General features: G+C 41.4%; 1 protein-coding gene across 2 annotated transcripts in view; it reads right to left on the minus strand.

Moving 5' to 3' along the window:
• LOC115791772 (nck-associated protein 5-like) overlaps positions 1-19,775 on the minus strand; it is a 158,108-nt gene that overhangs the window by 23,523 nt on the left and 114,810 nt on the right. For both annotated transcript variants that reach the window (XM_030746011.1, XM_030746018.1), the window contains 5 exons: positions 10,517-10,621; positions 9,375-9,563; positions 5,456-9,060; positions 4,751-4,856; positions 3,233-3,320 (listed from right to left, as the gene is read on the minus strand). In XM_030746011.1, the coding sequence (XP_030601871.1) occupies positions 3,233-3,320; positions 4,751-4,856; positions 5,456-9,060; positions 9,375-9,563; positions 10,517-10,621 (4,093 nt within the window). The remainder of the gene's footprint in view (positions 1-3,232; positions 3,321-4,750; positions 4,857-5,455; positions 9,061-9,374; positions 9,564-10,516; positions 10,622-19,775) is intronic.

A 19,775-nucleotide genomic window follows, 5' to 3' on the forward strand; every position in this document is an offset into this window, starting at 1 on the left:
CAACAACAACTGGACATAATCTAGTTTTTCATGAGCTCCCTATCACTTCTCTATACAACCTCCAGGGTTTGAGCAGAGAGAGCTGGCTTATTGATACCTCCTCTGTGTGGAAATGTGTTTATTCGATGAAGATGTGTCAGAGGGAAAGCAAATACGAAAACACAACACAAATTGTAAGGCCGCATTTATACAATAGTGTGTAGCATCTTTTTTTTGTTGCTGGAGCAAACATCCGGCTGAAATGATTCTTCTTTGGTTTAAGAATCGAGCCTTTCATCTGTCACTCCGGGCTTGTTAAAAATCCAAAAATGGCAGCGCTATTTTCCAAAACAAAGTCTACAAAGTAAGTTTTGAACACCGCACACATCAGCAGCTTATGAAGTAATAGCTGAATTATTAGTATTGATCAACAGTGCCATCATACCTCTGCAGAAGTATTAGAGTCGTTTTGAGCTCCGGGTCGGTCAAAACGTTATTTATTGTTCCTTTACGAGAAAAAAAAAATCATGCCTTGAGGGAAATTCTTCTAATGCACGGTACAATAACTGACCGGCGTAGGGTGAACCTCGAAGACCACATTCATAACTTGCATCATAAACTGTCTGGATGTAAACTATTTATATGATTGATGTGTTTACCTGGCATTAAAGCCTGTGAATGCTCCACTTTGGAGGGACGTGACATTACAGCAGTGCTGAGGAGCAACGAGCAGCCACGGCCAAAGCCTTTATTAAATATTTAATTCATGCTGTCTGCAAGAGCTTAGTTGGCAGAATATAAAGAAGGCAGCCTGTTAACCAGAACACAGAGACAATTAACAATTTTATTTTTGGTGACATGGCTCAGACCCATTATTAGCGGCTCAAGCCAAAAGTATTTCGTGATTGATTAGTAGCTTCACCGCTCAATCTGCCAACTCTGTGCTTCTGTAGAGATTATTTCCATCTGCACTCAGCCTTAACAAACACATTTATTTTCATTGTGAGAACTGGCAGATGTATAGATTTTTCACTGTCACCACCACTGCATGTTTTGCATATAAACAGTTCCAATTAAGATGCAACTTCACAGAATAATAGCCAACATTTGCATCTAGTTAATTACATTATACTAGGAAACGAAGGCTTTATTGCTATTGTTAGCAACCCTTCAAATATTCAGTTTTGTTTTAGCTTCGTGTTGGTCTCCACCAACTCTTATTCTTTAACTTCTAAGTTCTTCACTGCAGTCACTGGTCACTTTGTTAGGTGCACCTGTTCAACTGCTAATTAATGCAAATATCTAATCTAATATGTAAGGCAGCATCTCTGCTCATTTAGGCATGTAGACACGATCGAGGCAACCTGCTGAAGTTCAAACTGAGCATTCAAATGGGGAAGAAAGGTGGTTCAAGTGACTTGTGGATGTGGCATGGTTTTTGCAACTGGGTTTTTATTCTCTGAAAACTCCTATCACAGTTGAAAATGACATAAAATGCAAAAGTTGCATGCCTCAAAAAAAGTACCCATAAGGCTTTGCGCTGTCTAAAAGGAACCACAGAGTTGAGAATTTCATCACCTTAAGTGACCTCTTCTGCATACAGCACACGTCTATCCTGTAATTCTATTTTTAATAAGCATGTGCAGGTTGGCTCTCAGCTCACTTACATCCTCAGACGGCAACTGAGGTAAGCGGCTTGTAGTGTTTCTAATATTTAGTTATTTTATTTTGCATGGCAGTCTGCGTTTTGATCCTGTTCTCTTACTTTTTCGTATATTTTGTTTATTTTATTCACATCTTGTATACTTTTCATCCTGTCCTGTCTTGCTATTTTACACATATTTGACTGGATGAAAAAAAATTGTTTTGCAGCAGTTTACATTGACAACAACCCTTTAGCCCTTTAATTGATTTAATCCCCCCAAAAAAACTGATGTATGGTGCATAACAAATTTATCAGACCACCTGTCATAAAAACAAGAACACACAAATATTTTAGAAATCTGTCAAAAACCTGCTTAAACTAAAAATTATATTGTTTTTTATGAGCAAATAAACTGAATTCACATTTTTCTACCCAAATTTGAGACGGACTTCTCTGAGAAGTCAGAAATTAATCAAGCATACATTTCAACCACTAAAACACATTTTTCTGTTCAGGAATGCAAGAAAATGACTGTAATTTGGCATCTTAATCAAAAAATAACAATGTACTTAACTATTTTTTCATTAAGTAGTAATTTTGAAAATTCACATTTATTCACATCTTCTATAACAATAATTATATTTTAGAACTAAAGATGTCATTTTGATTAAAGAGCTTGCACAAATTACACCATTACAGAAATATAAAAAAATGATTTTGGTAAATTTAGGGCACCTGTAGCATAAACCTTACACTGGGTGGTGGTCTAATAAATATAAAAAAAGAATTTGCAAATTAGATGTGCATGATTCACGAGTATTAGGGCATGAAATGGTTTGATATTATAGCTATCCTAACCCTTTACAATCAGAATATGCTGTTTTATTTTTCATTGTTTTCCCAACTTTTGGCACTCAGGAACAAATAAAACTATCACATTTTCTCAAGAGTGTAGCCCTGTTATCAGCAAATCTACATTCACACCTGCAATGGAGCTACATTTCAACAAGCATGCCATTATGGACTTTGAGATGAATCAGTAGAACAATTTGTCAGTAACCCCAGTGAGTGACAGCCGAGTGACGAACACATTGCACTCCGGATCCAGTAAACAGCACTTACACCCTCTCCTTCCCCACATTGAGCTACAATCTACAATGTAAGTTTGCTGCTCCGCAGTAATAACAGTCATCATCCCATCTCACAATTGTTTGATGCATTTATTTTTTCACTTCTTTAGCTGCTCAGGCATTGTGAAACATCACCCGGCCGCACATCAATCACCTGACTAGACTGTCAACGTGCTGTTTTGCAGCCGCTGCCATTTCCCCACAGTAACGGTGAGTCTGGCAGCGAGCAGACTCGGTTGGCGAAGGAATTGAGTTGTCAGTCACATCAGGAAATCGCAACTGTAAAATGTGTTAATGCTCTGTTGCACTGGTTGATTTTTGACAGGTTTAAGCTAAATGACAACCCGTATTGGATGAGATAAAACACTTGCGGATACAGTATGAAGACGTAGAGTTCAAATCAAAGAAAGAGAGTAAGAAAGCTATTGGTCAGTTAAGCTGTTTTTAGCAAAGGCCTAAAAGTAATCCATGAGCTCACCTAGCATGTGGTCTTGACAAGCTGTGTCTGGGATGTGTCTCTCCTCATTTTCAGCCTTAAGGTTGATCTTCTCCGTCATTATGAGGGTCTATAATGAACAAGCGGCATGATAGACACACAGTTATACAATAATACACTCTTAAAAACCATTATTTCAACTGTGAGACACACCTTTGATTGATTATTTCACACTTTTTCGTGATAATTTTAGCTAGCTACTGACACTATTTTCTGCTAATGTTTAGCCCACAATTTCACTTGCTTAAGCACATGTTTAGCTAGATATTTTGACATGCTTTTTCCCACTTTTTGCAATATTCAACCCCCCCCCCCCCCCCCCCCCACACACACACACGTATGTTTGTAGTTCCATTTATACTTATCCGTTAATTATACTGCATTTTCTTTTTATGTCAGATTAGTTGAGCTATGCTGTCCACATATCCCCGAGCATTAGCACCCCAAGAATCAGTGACGTTAGGCAGTATAGATGCGCCTTTGTTTGTATTTGCTGTTAGCATTTATCAAATTAAAAGGCTTTCTTTTGGGTAATTTACAAAAGAAAAGTGTGAATGAAAAGGATCAGTTAAACAGATTAATATATTCCATGACTTTTCAGAGGAACAGACAAGCTTCTGGCTTTGTGAAATGTGTTAAAAGTTTTCTTCAGGAAGAAATAAGGTAATTGTCATGGACTTTCCGCCTTACTTTAATTAGGTTATTTTTAAAAATGTGGTCTTGGGGGTGGTGTAAAAGGAGCTTGTAGGTCATAAAGTGAGGCTCTTTTGTTGCATTTCTGTGGGGAGAAGATAGACGGAAAGCTTGGAGGATTGTATTAAATGGCTCTTTTGTCAAATTGAGTGCCTGCGATAAGGGCCTCCTCCATGTTATCAAAATTTCACATCATCTGGATTAAATTTCCTACATTATGCGGTGAGACTGTCATTCTTTCCCCCTGTTCAGACGGCTCCTTTTACTTTCTTTTATTATTGCTGTCTCCCTTTTTTCAGGCTCTCTCAAGCCCTCAGACTCTCCATCATTTTTCGGCATTTTGACTGACAGGTAATAAAGAACAAACCCACAAGGTCATAATTTTAGCATTTTGCTTACGGAGCGCACTGATATGATTTAAGGAATCAAACGGCTGAGAGAAGCCTAATTTAAGTTCATATTACTTGCACGGCCTGATGGCTGCCTCTGTGCCAGATATGGTTTAAAAAAAATGTTCAGCCTTGTGGAGACAACAACAACAACACAGGACTGGGCTTGATAATAAAAAAAAGTAGGCGATGAATTGTAGGCTGAGTCAGAACACAATGCGAATCAATATCGAGGCTTCAGGGGGATGTGATGCTGAAGAGGCGGAAGGGTTGTGGATCTGTTTGTGAACATGTACATACTGTACGAGCGTGGAAGCCTATGGGAATTCAGCATGTATGTGTGCACTGCAAACAAGCGAGCAGAGCTTGCCACAGACGCCAGTGTAACAAAGTCAGCCGTGCATGTTTGCTCACTCACAGCAGTATCTGGACAGATCTCCACATCTCCCTTCATTTCGCTGTGTTTCTTGGGTGTGGCGATCCCAGGCGGCGATGCAGCCACGGAGTTGCCCTTCACAGCAGTCCTGTGAGGAAATAAGATTTGATCTGTTTTTTTCATGTCTGTGCTCTTCGTACCCCCCCCTTTATCAGCTCGCAGGTAGAAAGCGAGACTGCTGATAAATTGCATCGACCTGCTCTTTCGCTTTGCGGACGCGCAGGCCAACACGCGTATACACGCACGCAGACACAAAATGGAAATGTCATCATGCAGCTAACAACCTCCATGAAGTGGTTCCTCACAAGTGTTTGAGGGGTAAAAATCTGTCAGATGGCTTTTGGAGAGGAAAATCAGCGAACTGAGTAAATGACTGTGGCTTAAACATAAAGTACCCTGAGTGTGTGCTGACTGTGTGTTGATCCAGTAACTGTTTGTGCTCGCTAGAGAAGACTCACAACTAATGCAGACGGCTGCTGTTTGTGTTTCTCTGAACACACAAGCTTAATGTAGTGATCGCTCATGTTTAATGTAATAGAGAAACCACTTTGCTTCTCGAGTGTTGATTCACTTGATAGAAAGACAGCTCCGAGAAGGCTGAGTGACAGGAAATAATCAGCACAGCATCCGATCAATTAGAATAATAATACTTGATTTTCTTAACGACAAAGGTGTTCCTTAACCCACCTGCCAAGAAGCTCTTTCACGAACTGGTCTTTGCCGATAAAGGCCGTCGTGCACTGGATCTGACTGGCAATCTGACCCATCTGATTGTTGCAGTGGTCCATAATGGAGGTCAGCTTGTTGTTCATCTCAGACAGACTCTGCACCTCCTGACTTTCTTTCTGCTGATTATCATTTTTCTTCTTATCCTTCTTCTTGTCAGACTTCATCTGTTTGCTTCCAAGCACTGATCCAATCTTCAGCTCTTTCTTCTCTTCTTTACCCTTTGGGGAGTCTGCTTTTTTACCACTCAGAGCTGGAAGTTTGCTTTTACGGAGGCCGAACCAGTTTGCCAGAGAGGGGCCCGTCTTCTGTTTGGCCTCGCTGGCAGCAACCTTCTCCTGTTCTTGACATTTCTGTACGTTCTCCTCAATTCCCATCATGACTTTCTCTTCAATAGTGGTGACTGATGGGCTGATTTTTTTCTCCTCCATATCTGGGTGTTTGTTTGGTGAGTCTGCCTGGGTTTTGCTTTCCCTACTAAAGTTTGGCTCATTAGGGGTCGCTGCTTTGTCTTCTGTCTCCCTCACTGGATTTTCCAAGCCATAAACACAAGAGGACGGAGGATGAAACTGTGGATGAGAGGCAACTTTTGATGGCTTACGGATGTTTAAACCAGTCCTATCACTGATGGGTAAGCTACGCACCACTTTCTGAGAAGGTGAAATGACTGCCTCTACCTTTCCTGTGCCCTGAGACCCCTCAACTTTAGAGCCCGATTTAGAAGCTCTCTCAGGGAGGACGCTCTGACTATTTGACCCTGTCATGCCTCCGTAGTGGCTAAGCCTAGTCCTCGGGGAATGAACAGGGCTCTCTGCGAACCCAATACAAGGCGCTTCTAAGGAACTCTGTCTCGTCAGAGAGTTCCCCCTTTCACCTGAATTGGTAATTATCTGAGTCCTTATTTTTCCCGGCCCATCTAACGAATTGATACTTGGTTTTTCAATGTAGTTTGTGCTGAAACTCTGGCTACGAGCTTTTGCCCCATTCATCCCCAAGGCAGGCTTTAGATGAGGTTTGGTAGCAATAGATATGGATCTGCCGAAAAGCTGACTACTCCTTTTCCCATTATCGCAAACACCCCCCTCCTCTGAGAGCACAGGAGTTTGTAATTCCTCTTCCAGTAACCTACACTGGACTTCACCTCTCCCCTCTGTAACAGACATCTTGGATGGTGAATCAATACTGTACTCTGTCTGCAAGCTGTCACACTGCGTAGAAGCATTTGAAGTCACAGTCTCCTTGGAGACCGAGTTGATATGATCTTTCTCTTGTTTGCCTGGTATAGAGGGACTATTTTTATGGCTAGGAGGAGATTTTAAAAATGCTTTAAAGCCCATTGGGATGCGAGTCTTTGAGGCTTTTTCTGCTAGGTTAGGGGACATAATAACAGAGCTGTCTACAGCTTTCCCATTTTGTGGCTCTGTCTGACCTTGATGGGCGTCCTGAAGTGAAACGGGTAAACTTATAGAGGTCTTCTGCACTGACTGATGGATATTTTCATTAGCAGACGCTTTCTTGCTTGCAGGTGAATTCTGAAATGAAGACCCTCTGAGGGCACTGTAGGGGGGAGGGACATTCTTCGAGCTTTTAGGTGCAGTTTCAGGTTCTCGAGCACACCCTGAGTTTGCAGAAGGGAGGTAGTCTTTCGTGGTCATCCGTTTGGAAGTGCCTTTAGCAGGTGTCTGAGTCATGGCAGGGGACTTTTGAAGGTGCTGACTGGTTTTGTCAACCAGTTTCTGAGGTGTAAGTGCAGTCCCGTAGCCTGCGTCCAAGTCCAAACAGTCTTTATCCTTGATGGGTAGCGTTGATTGCATATTTGGTAAAAGTGAGGTGTGGTAACTTGGGGGAGGGCCCCTCACAGTGGTTGGTGTGGGTGGTTGAGCCACCCCTGTTTTATGTGCATGAGGCGACACCTCATAATTTGGTCTGATCAGTAAAGAGGTGGTGCGGCCCGGGGGAGGGGGAGGAGAAGGGGACCTGAGTTTATTTTTGCTGTTTTCACAGTGTTTGTCTCTGGTTGGCTGTTCTCCATTGTCAGCATACTCCAGGTGCCTCCTTGAGAGGTGAGGGGAACTTGATGAGGTGCCCTTACTCCATTCAGCCCTGCTGGGGAGCTTTGAGTTCACCGCCTTCGGGCTTTGAATGCAGGTTCCTGGTGTCTTGATGAATCTGGACATTTTAACTGTAGGAGAAGAGGGAGATTTCTCCTGCCCAGAGGGTTCTGAGTTTCCACTGTTAATTGGTTCAGTGGTGGAGCCCTTAGATAATCTCAGTGGGGATCCTGAGGGTTTGTTACAACCAGGTATCTTTGAACCACTAGACTTGGAACCAGCAGAGTCATTCATGGGAGGGATGGAATGGCCTTTATTAGCTCGGTTGCTTGGTGGTTTGATTAGTTTCCTTTGTGGAGTCAGCTGTACTGACAGCCTCTCTGCACTTCCCTCCCTGCTACTGCTTTGCTCCCTTGCTTTGCTGGTCCTGATCTGATATTCTGACGGCTTCTCTGGAGACTCAAGAACGCTGTAGTTTCTTGCTTTTGAGGGTTTCTGCTTTGTTGGCCTCTCTTGGGACACCAGTTCTGTGTAGTCGGGCGCTACTCTGCTGCTTTGCATGTCTTTTCGAGTCCCAGCACCTGCTCCAAGTTTTTCAGCACAAAGTTCAATAGGCTCTCCTTCTGCATCAAATACTGCCAACACACTCTCCTCAGACTGGGTGCATTTGGCCACTTTGGGCTCCTTCATCAAGCTGAAAGGTCTGGGCCTTCCATCTGCAGATTGGGTACGAACCTGGTCTCTTCGCAAGCACTGTTCTGTGATCAGCTTGGCAGCATCTCTCGACAGCCTCTTGGAGTCCCTCTCAGCTTGCTCTGCTGGCTGGCTAAAGGACATTCGGATGCCACTTGACTCAGAGTTTAGCTCCTCTGGATCATCCACATCAGACAGATGGGGGCCTTTTGGGTCTGAAGGGGTGTGATGCAGCTTGGATGGTTTTGTAAAAGCTGATATCCGCCCGCCCTCAGGGAGAAGACTGTTAATGAAACTCATAAGCTTCTCAGGCTGCTCTTTTGAGTCATAGCCAGAAGTTTGTTTAGTAGCCACGGGACTTGAGATAGTGTCACCTCCGCTGTCCTGTGTCCCCTCCCAGCTACATAAACTGTCTGAGATGCTGTGTGAGAGCTTCTTACAGTGAAACCAGTTGTCCTTGGTGGGGATGTTATCTCTACATCTGGACTGTGCCAGTTCATCATCTGCATCATCAGAATCATAAGCGAACTGCTTTCCCCGAGCAGTTCGCCCCACATGGGTTGGCTTGGATACCCCTTTACTGCTGCTCTTGATGCCAAGCGAGTAGATGCCCTCATTGGAGTTCATGCAGTCTTTGTATCCTGACTTGGAGACCTTGGAAGAACAGGAGGAGCTCCTGTGTTTCCTCCTTTGAAGCTTTCTCAGTCCCTCCAGTATGTGGCTCTCCTTACGCCTTGTGGGCAGCTGCTCCTCCTGGGTGGCACAGATATTACTGGGGGCAGATGAACCCAAACTCAGCCTCTTCTCCCAGGTCAGAGATGACTAAATGATAATGAGAAACGAGGCAGAGTCAGTCTCTGTGCAGTAAGACCACACATCCTTTAACTTCTAGCTTAAAGTAATGAATGCAATACAACTGAGAAAAGAAAATCAATGTTTTTGGCCTTTTTTTAATTCTGGTAGTATACAATCATCCTTAATTATAAAATAATTTTCCTACATTTTCTAGGAAGCTCTGAACACCAATTGGAGACATAATCAGCAAACTCTCACACGAAGGTTGTGGGATTAAATAGGGTCTCGAAATAAAGACTAGGCATAATGAGCTTAATGAGCTGAAGAGTAAGGTGGTTTACCATTTTCCCACAGGAGCGTCCATCATTCCAGGTGTACGAGCCGCTCGAGAACTCACTGCAGGCGCTCGACAGCGACAGCTCACTGCTGCTGCAGCTGCTGCGTGGGTACACAGGCGCTGGCACTGTCAGACTCAGCTGGCTCAGACATTTGGCCACAGGGAGACCTGCTTTTCCATTCAACTGAACCTCCTGTGAAACAGAAAAGAGGCGACACAGCATTATGATGGAGTCACTTATGTGATCATTTATAATGCTTCTGAGTTAAGTAAGTCTCAAGCGCTACTCTAGTCTGACTGCTCAAAAGTATACATGTGTTGGGTAGCGTTGCATGTCTAATTAATATGTTGCTGTTAATTTTGTGATGAAAGAGATTTAACAAATTCTTGACAGACCATTTAAATATCGTGCTACACTTTTCAAACTTTTCTTTAAATATTAACTTACAAACTTCAAATATCAATCAAACTTTCATGTGCAATCACCACACCATGGCAGATGTTTGTCCAATTAGCATCTCCCTGCAGACGATCTGACGGTGAAAATGGCGTTCCAGGCGGCGAGATAAGGAATATGATACATCCATGTGACAGTTTTGATTTCTCTAATCTCATATACACGTGTGTATCACTTAACACAGCCTCTTTAAGGATATGTGGTAATTTTGCAGATCCAGATCATAAGATGAATCATAATTCGCTCTGTGGACATTATTATTTAATTTTCGTCTCCCGCTCTGATAGCACGCGCTAGAGTTTATCAGGTGGCATTCTCAGAGGGGTAAAAGGGCAAAAGAATGGAGCAAACTCATTTTCGGGCCTTAATGCATAATATATAAGATGATTAATGTACCAGGGTGTCCTGTGGAGTCATTTTTACTGAAAACGAGTCTCAATCGATGGTTTTCTGGTAATATGACAAGGATATAGTCCTCTTAGTGCCAAGTGATACTGCCAGCTCTTCCTGCTGAGAGCGCAGGAGGGGTCACGGCTTCGGATTTTAGATCGGTATTTTAATATCTTGCAATGATTTCTTGATGGGAGATGGGGGGGGGGGGGGGGGGGTATAGCTGTCCTACAATATTTGGATGAGTTATATGGCTGGATTAAAAAAAAAAAAAATACATGTAATGTTTCCCAGCTTACATTAGAGGGGGAGTCTGTATTCCTGGAAAGCAGGAAAGCCTTGCTTCTCTCTGGCTCCAGGAGCAAATCTGCCGCAGACAGATCCATGATCCGAGAGTGGAGTTTCTGAAAGTCAAACGGGAAGTACACGCAAAGATGAATTTTGACTTTGGGGATCTCAAGAGGAAAATCTGGGACGACAGAACAGCAAATTGGTATGAAGATTTTTATCAGTCCTTCATGCGGTACACAGCACAGAAATTCCTTTCTGTTGTTGTCCCCGCCGGGCGTAAAGATTTTGATCCGAGTATTGTCTGACTCTCCCGAATGATAAGTGCACTCAAAATATTAAAAGAAAGCAATTAAACAAAGTAATCATTTGAATTCATTTTTCAAAATCTCAAAACAGCTGCACAGTAGGCCGAGGCAGAGCAATATTTTACCCATCAGATTCCCTCCACTGGCGCCACACAGAGCCCCGATTCATCCCTCTCCCTCAAAGTCATTAATGTCATCGTCCAGAAAAAACCCCACTAATGTGAATAGGAAATAATTGCATCAGGGAGTTTGGGATTGCTTTGATATTTTTTGTTTCTTTTTTTTTTTTTTTTATTCATGCTAGTCTCTTCTGTTATTTAACTCTCATGCTTAAGAAGGAAGGATACAAAACCAAATACATTTCCACATATTAATCCCAGAACTTAATTACACTGGATTCCCCGAGCTCAAATTAACTTAAACTGGAAATATACAGGAACAGAACACTTGATCTTCTGCAGCGTTTTCTGCCGAGGGTAAAACTAACGCTCACTCAGGGAGTATATGCACGTGCTGCTGCGCTTTGCTATCTTTGTTTTGTTTTTTTTTTTTATTCTGTTTCTTACTATTTAAGTAAGTGATGATTCACATGCTGCGCACCCCTTAAAGAAAATAAATTGTGTGTTTTAAAAGTGAACGTCACCCTCAGCAAATGGAAACTGAGCTTTGAAAATCAGTTCCTCAAAATTTCCTTCGATGGCATGAATATTTCAAAATAAAAAGGGGCTCCATTGTATTCGCTTCCATAAACCTGTTTGGTGATGGAGTTTATTGACTTTTGTGAAGTAAAAGAATACCCGGCTTCTGTCTCCTTAGAACAAACAGCCTGTGTCACATCCATTGTGCAGTTTTCACTCCAACTTCAGACAAAACATCCAAAAAAGAAAAGATGCTTTTTGTATTAGAGAAATATTCTGAATAAGCTGTTAGCCTGACTGATTTTATATCATCAGTGACTAGGTAGTAATTGTGCCATGGAAACAGATCAATACCCACTTTCCAAGCTTCCTCTGCACAGACTGAGAGTATAAGGACGGTATTCTTTTCTTTTTTAAAAAGATTTATAAAAACATCCAGCTTTAGATGCCGGCACAGAGTTCTTTATAACTTCTTCAGGTTTCAGTGAGTTCAAAGACAGTTAAGCTATAGGGAGGATTTCTCTTTTTATAGATCAAAGCTAAAAGTTTAAAAGGATTTATGGCCCCCCCCAACATATTTCAGATTTAGAAATACAGATGTTTGTTCTGTACACTGGAAAACTGGAGAACTTACCAGATCACATTCTTTCAAAGGTAAACATACGAGTTTAGACTGAAGGCATCTAACAGTGCACTTTTCATGGTTTATGCTTTTATTTAATTCTAGTTTAATTAAAATAACTTTTGATCATATATATATATATATATATATATATATATATAGTGCTCATAGTCTTTTCTTACAAAAAGGTGTATTTTTCACATTTTCTATAAAAAGCTGATTATAATTAGGAAAAAAAAAAATCAAGAAAACATGCGACCAATGAAAAAAATTACAACCTAAACCAGATAAAAGAAACATTTACAGGACAAAACCTGAAAAGGTATAATTCGAGCTTATTTTGTTTTGTCAAAATACAATGCAGTTTTTTTCGTTTCTTCACACTTTGCTTCTATTGTTTTTCCTCTAAGATGACCGTCTGTTCCACGCAGACCCCCCTAAGAGCAGGCGGCGATCAAGCTTGTTGAGGCAATCGTGCCCGACTTGATTCTGCAGACTCTTTCAAAAGTCATCTAAAGACACATCTGTTCACTCAGTAATTTCTGTAGCATGGTTTGTGCCAGTCATGCCTTTGTGTAATACTTTTGAACTGCTCTTCAACATGTTTTAATTAATAATAACTAGTCTAATTATTATTATTAGTAGTAGTATTGTTTGTGCAACTTTTTGTCTTTTGTGACAAAGTGCATTTTCCACATGGGTTGTTTTAAAAATGCTGACATAAATTAAATAAAATTAGAAAATAAATCTTTTAAAAAACTGTAACCTAAGACAGATGAAAAACATCTACAGGACAAAAGTTTTCAGATTCTGCAATCAGCATTTTTGTTTATTTCTACACTTTGCTTCTATTGCTTTTCATCTAAAATTATTGTGTGTCCCACGCAGCAGCCCCTCTGAGAGCAGGCGGTGGTTGAGCTGTGGAGGCCGTGGTGCCCGACCTGTGTCAGCTAAAGACTCGGGCATTTCCATAACTGGGTTTGTGCCAGTTGTGCTTTTGTGTTGCCTACATTTTTGCTTTTTGATTCTTCTACCACTCCAAACCACATCTTAATTTATTGCGCAGTATTTGCGGTTCATAATTTTTTTTTTTTTTTAGCGCTCTCCATCTTCATTTAAAATTTACCTTTAGCTTAAATTATTTTCCAAAGAGCACTTTGTGACTCCTGTTTGTGATCTAAAAACACATTGCTCACTTCTTGCTTTATTTTTGTTAACGATAACCTTGGATGATGCGACATCGCCGGGCCTGCCTTGCCTGTCCACACAGGATGGGAGTGGCTGAGCTGTCAGGGGAGGGGGCTCTGATCTTATCGTGAGGGTGCTGGATTTCACCTCCTCAGCATCCTCATCAAAGATTCAGTCAATAGTGTCACCGGGTCACGGGGGAAAGATAGGTGAAGGAAATGCTAGCTGACAAGGCCGACTGTACACTTCTTGAACTTTTTGCAGTTCAAAGCCAAAAATGTTAATTGTGAAGATCCCATTAATGCAGGCGTGACTGCAATATATCATGCAAATACTGGCCTTTTATTGACTATTAGCTAACGTCTGGAGTAACTTCATTAAGTCTGGGAGCCGAAGGAGAACTTTTTGAGATATACTGAAGCGGAGGAAAGAGGCTTCCTTCCTTGGTTCTTTTGTTGGTTTTTTTTTTTCTTTGACAGTGGTCATATTTCAAAATAATGAACTTCAGCCCAAAATAGCTTCCAAACAAATACGTCAGTATTGGCACTCGCTGTCAAAAACGCATCGCCCTGCACCACACCCACACATGCACAGGAGCGAAAAGCCATGCACTCACATCAATTTGCACGAGCACGCCCACTCGTCCACATAATGCTCACCTGCGTGACCTGATCTATATATCTGACTCATCACAAAGGCTTTCCCTGAAGCTCCAGCTGCACGCTGCCCACTACACTGTAGCAGGGACTAAGACAAATGTTCAGCTGCAATATAATAAAGTAAGATATATGGAGCCTTATTAAAAACAGACAGTCAAAAGCTCCACTCTGCAAATTTTGTTATTTATGTTCTTGAAAGAGTATTTGTTTAAATCTGTTATTGCAAACTTTTTTCCGTGCAGAAACTTTCCACAACTTTTTCACAACCGCATGAGCAGTAATGAGGTCACGGCATGCATGCTGTGTCCTTGGGGCTCTGAGGTAGATTCAAAAAAAGAAAGCAAGCATTTGTCCCAGTAATGGGTGACTAAATTGCCACTAGCCCGAGCAGCATTAGTGGCTGGTACTACATATAGCTTTTAATAGTGTAGAGGTTGAGAAATGATGCCTTTTTCTTTTTTATTAAAACATGTGAATGTCAGAAATGACTATGTGGCATTTTAGCAAAATAACAACTGAGCCGAAGGCAGTGAAGGTGCACAAATGGTGGATTTGCTATCAAATGCATTATGGTTCTTTATCAGAGGAACTCAAGATGCCCACAGGGAACTGGGGAACGCTTAATTACTGATAAGCAAAAAGGTCCAGAGTTAGATGGGAAACTGTACACTCATATCGGTGATTAAGTCTCTCTCTGCTTGAGGGTGTAGGAGAGAGAAGAAATGAAAATGTACCTCAGTTATTTTCATATTCTCATAAGTAATTCTGCTCAATTGGTTTAGTAAGTTGAACATAAAATCTATTTGTAATCTGACAGATACAAAAACTAAGCCTGTTCTTTTCCTTTGCAATATGTTCACGCAGCGATCTCAAAAGCCTATTTGTGACTATTTAAATAATGGCACTCTCATTTCTGTAAGATAAATATGTAATTGGTTAGCTGAGCTAAGCACTGAGGCTATAAACAGAGGGAGACGCTTTGTAAAAAGAACAGTTTCCTAGAATTTCCCAAGCTCACTAAAGGTGTAATCCATACAAAATGGAAAAAATAAACTGATTATAAAAATAACAAAAAGCATCCCCAGCCATTTCTCTATGTCATTAATCAGGGAGCAAAAGCTAAGGTAGCCATCAGCTAGCTTTTATCTAAGGCCCCAGTCACACAGGCCCAGAAACCAGTCTGTGCCAATCTGCAACTACTGGTAGTGAGGGAAAATTGTGTCTTTCCCAACCAGTTGGCAAGTGTTTGCTAGCAGTCACTAAAAAAACAATTGCTAAAGCCACAGTCACATTGGCCTAGAGACCAGTCAGCGACCCCCTTTCCAACCATTAACTTGTAGAGAAAAGTGTATTTTCTGCAACTGGTTGGTGAGTGGTTGCTGGAGGTTGCTAGCAGTTGCTACCATGAAATTGATCACAACAAGGTATACCAGGGGTCACCAACCTTTTTGAAACTGAGAGCTACTTCATGGGTACTGAGTCATACAAAGGGCACCAGTTTGACACGCTCTTCTGAAATAACAAATTTACTCAGTTTGCCTTTAGTTATACATTATCAATAATGATTAATGATACTCATCTATGAGAAGACACTGATCATGTTAATGGTTTCTCCCAATAATTAGCAATGAAAACAAGGTGGGAAACATATCAATATTCAGCACTTTATCTCTTTTAATCTCAGTAATTGTCACATTTTTAGATAATCACTTACATCACTACATTTCATAGGAAAAATGTCCAATTTTCACTAGCCATTCACAAACATTTTTTTAGCAAATCATGAACTATGTTGCACCATGTTTCAAAAAGTTATTATGTAATGTTAAAGAAAAATCAACTTACATATTTTTAAATAAATCTTGTCACATTTTGAACTCATGACCAAATCTGCTGCATTTTTAACAAAATTATAACTTATATGTCATGAACACACTTTTAAATTGAACACAATTCCTCAATATTTTAATTAAACTTTGCCATGACACTGCCATGTTGCCACTAACATCTGGCATTGGTTTCTTTATTAGTGAGAAGACTGGCATTGCATGCTGTTCACCAGTGCACTGTAATCTGGTGTGTAACTTGAAACTGCAACTGTGAGTGCATCTTTCAGATGTGCATCAGTGAGGCATGTTCTGTGTTTGTTCTTGATGAAGTTCATGTCAGAAAACGCTGATTCACAGAGATAGGTTGAACCAAACAGGCTGGCAACCTTCATAGCTGCTGTGCATACACCACTGTACTTCTCTGTGTCAACAAGGGACCAAAAGTTTGGTGCAGTCTGGTAAACTTTGAGGTGTAGGTCATTTTGCAATGTTATGATTTCCATCTCCACCTGTCCAGCATCCAAGTTGAATGTTGCACTTAGTTTCTCAGCAAAGTATGTTGTGTCCACATTCATGAAAGGATTGGAAATGAATGACACACATGGCTCAAGCTGATCAAGATCACAAAACCTATTCTCAAACTCTTGCCCAAGTCTGTTTATGACTTCACAGTACTTTTCTGCAACTTTGTCAAATGTGTCAGATGCAGAAGCATTGTTTTTCAGCACCAACTGCACAGAGGGAAAGTGCAGCACTTTTTTTCTCTGTAAATCCACAGAGAAAATGTTCATCTTGGCTTTAAATGCATTTAAAGCACTTATCATATCAACAACAGTTTTACCTTTGCCTTGCAGCTCGCAGTTCAAGACGTTTAGTTTCCCAGTAATGTCCGTCAAAAATGCAAGGTCAAGGGTCCACTCTGTGTCTTCTAGCAGTGAGACGTCTTCGCCTTTGGACTGCATGAACTCTTTGATTTCACCCAAAAGTGACAAAAAACGAAATAAAACTCGTCCTCTGCTGAGCCATCGGATTTCTGTGTGTAGCAGCAGTTCACCATATTCAGCTGACATCTCCTCCAATAGCACCTTGAAAATCCTGTGCTGTTTAGCTTTGGAGCGGATGTTGTTAATTATTTTTACAACGGGAGTCATCACGTGCTCAAAGCCGATCACTTTTGCACATAACGCCTGCTGGTGAATGACACAGTGATAATGCAGAAATGTTGGGAAGTCTGGGTCACCTTTACAGTGAGCGATGAAAGCTGTATGTCGGCCGATCATAGCAGGAGCCCCGTCTGTTGTCACCGCCACCAGTTTTTCCAATGCTACCTTCTTCTGCACGAAAAACTCCTTCAGCGTGTTATAAATGTCAACTCCCCTCGTAGTTGTCTTTAAGGGCAGTAGTGTCAGGAGTTCTTCTCTTGTGGAGAAATCTTCAAACACCATCCGGATGAAGACCAATAGCTGCGCTGTACTGCTGCCGTCCACGGACTCGTCGCACTGGATGCTAAACCACCTGCACTTTGCCAGATCCCGGTCCAGCTGATCGGCCAGGTTACCAGACATAGCTGACACTCGTCTAGCCATCGTAGATGCCCCCAGTTGGACGTCGGAGAGAGTACAGATTAGATCGGTTCCATTTTTGTCGTCTTTAAGTACAGTGTTAGCTATTATCATCATTGCTTCTTTGACAACTGCTCCATCTGAAAATGCCTTCTTCTTCTTGATCAGAAAATGTGTAGCTCTGAACGAGGCTTCGGTTGCTTTTAGTGACTTTTTTCCCGCCCTCGTGAAAAAAGATTGTTGCTTACCCAAAGCTGCCTTTAGCTCACTGGCTTTTTCTGCACGTAGTGCGCTTCCCGGTGGGTAGTTAGCATGGTAATTTTTGTGACACGTAGTGAAATGTCTCTCAATATTGTGCCGCTTTGCCGTCGCTACGGTCGCCCCACAAATGAGACACACGCAGGTTTCTTTCACAACCGTAAAAAGAACTCCTTCTCCCATTCCTCGTTAAAGTGATAAGTTTTCTTTCTTTTTTCAGCCATATTTTTGGGGAAAGAAACTGCACTCAGCGCCCATCTTCGCTGTGTCCGCTAGCCTACGTTCCATTAGCACTGGTTTTGTCATGCGCACAATACTGACCATTGAATTAGAACTAGAGTAAGTCAGAGTTCACCCTAACTTTTCTAAACGTCATGTATAATGAGGATATTTTTAAGATACTGTCATTTTTAAAGCTATATAAATGCAAGTGTGATTATAAAAAAGAATAGCAACAGAATAAAAATTTTTTTAGACACAGCTCACTAGTGAGTTGTGCTATTTTTAGAACGGGCCTGCGGGCGACTCATGTGGTCCTTGCGGGCGACCAGGTGCCCGCGGGCACCGTGTTGGTGAGCCCTGAGGTATACGGTACTGCACTGAAAACCCCCTTGTGATAACTTTCATTGCCAGGAGGTTGCCGCAGTGGCCAGTAGCTTGCATGGAAGATGCAAACTTGTCTGTAAACATGCACTTCTTGGCAAAGTGGTAGAGAAACTGTGAAATGTGTGACACAAACTGGAAACTCAGACTGTCCGCCTTCAAAGTAAAAGCTGGCACAACTTTTATTTTGAAGGCGAACATTCTCAACTTTCAGTTTGCATCGCACTTTTTCAAGTTTTACTATTCCTCTAAGAGTAAATGATGAGTGTTTGTAGACAAGTGGGCATCTTCCATGGAAACTATTGTATTGGCGACCAAAGCAATCACAGGGGGTTGCAGCCCCCTCTTTGCAAGTGATTTCACCCAGCGATGTATTCACCTAGCGGGGAATACCGGAGGTTGCTGACCAGTCTTTACGCCTGTGTGACTAAAGTCAATTATAAAGTTGATTATCTGAATCCACGAAACAGCCCAGAAATGACTATTTTTAGACTTTGTTTACTTTATTGTTATGCATTTCTCATTAAAACAAATATATAAAGTATTAGTGGACTCGGAAGGTAATCACAGGTGGATTCTGTCAGTTTTGGTCAGAGCTAACTAACTTCTTACCATTACTTCCAGACTCTGTGCTAAACTAAGCTGAATTTCAGACAGTAAAAAGTGGAACCAACACTGAAGCACCTTAAACCTGCATTTTTTTTAATGGCCACTAGGACGGAAAGTCCTCTGATTGCAAACAGACTTCTGTTTGTATAGAAGTCTATGGGTCCCTTATTCTGGGACCTCCATAAACACTTGCTCAATTGCTAGTTTCAGGTGTTGTTGACTAAAATATGAAGTTCATTTTGTAGCTTGTGGTCATTATTAGAGTCAGAAAGAAGGATTATCTCATTGTCCTCAGTTTCCCAGTCAGATCTATCTCCCACTCGTCACATCCGGTTTGAAAGCACCAAGATAAGAATAATACAAAATGCTCAGCTTGAGGTTTCAGAGGGACTTCACTAACAAATGTTACCCATGGGTAGCAGCGGCTACATCCATCTTTTATATGGTTTGTGGTTGTAGTGTCACACTGAACAGGCAGATAAGAAAGTGGCCTTGATCTTCTTATCTAACAACTGCAAAAATAAGTGTAAAAATATTAATTATAAAGCACGACAGATAAAAATATAGCTGTTCCGTAGGAAGTCCCAGGCCTTCGTGACGTGGATAAATATAGCTGTTTTCAACAGCTCTCCCACACATGACTGAAGCCCTCATAAAGGACACACTGAACATCCGGAGAGGCGTAATCACATTATGATTAATTCTTACATTGAATCACCCCGATAATGGTTAAAATGTTGCTATTAAATAATGAGCCAGTTTCCAGCGGACAAAACCTACATGCTTGCAGAGAGCACACAATGCACACTGCGATCTGTAACCTGCACACGTTATATGACTTTGTTCCGTTCGCCTGTGTTACACACGTATACGTTACTCATAATGTGTGAATCATGCCGGAAAGGGAAAAAGAAAAACGGTCTCGGCTGAACGCCAGACTGATACAAACCAATATGCTGCAACCCAATTACCCGTGCGGGATCTTAATAACGAC

Source organism: Archocentrus centrarchus, chromosome 2 (assembly GCF_007364275.1).
Source record: "Archocentrus centrarchus isolate MPI-CPG fArcCen1 chromosome 2, fArcCen1, whole genome shotgun sequence".
NCBI classification, from domain to species: Eukaryota; Metazoa; Chordata; class Actinopteri; order Cichliformes; family Cichlidae; genus Archocentrus; species Archocentrus centrarchus.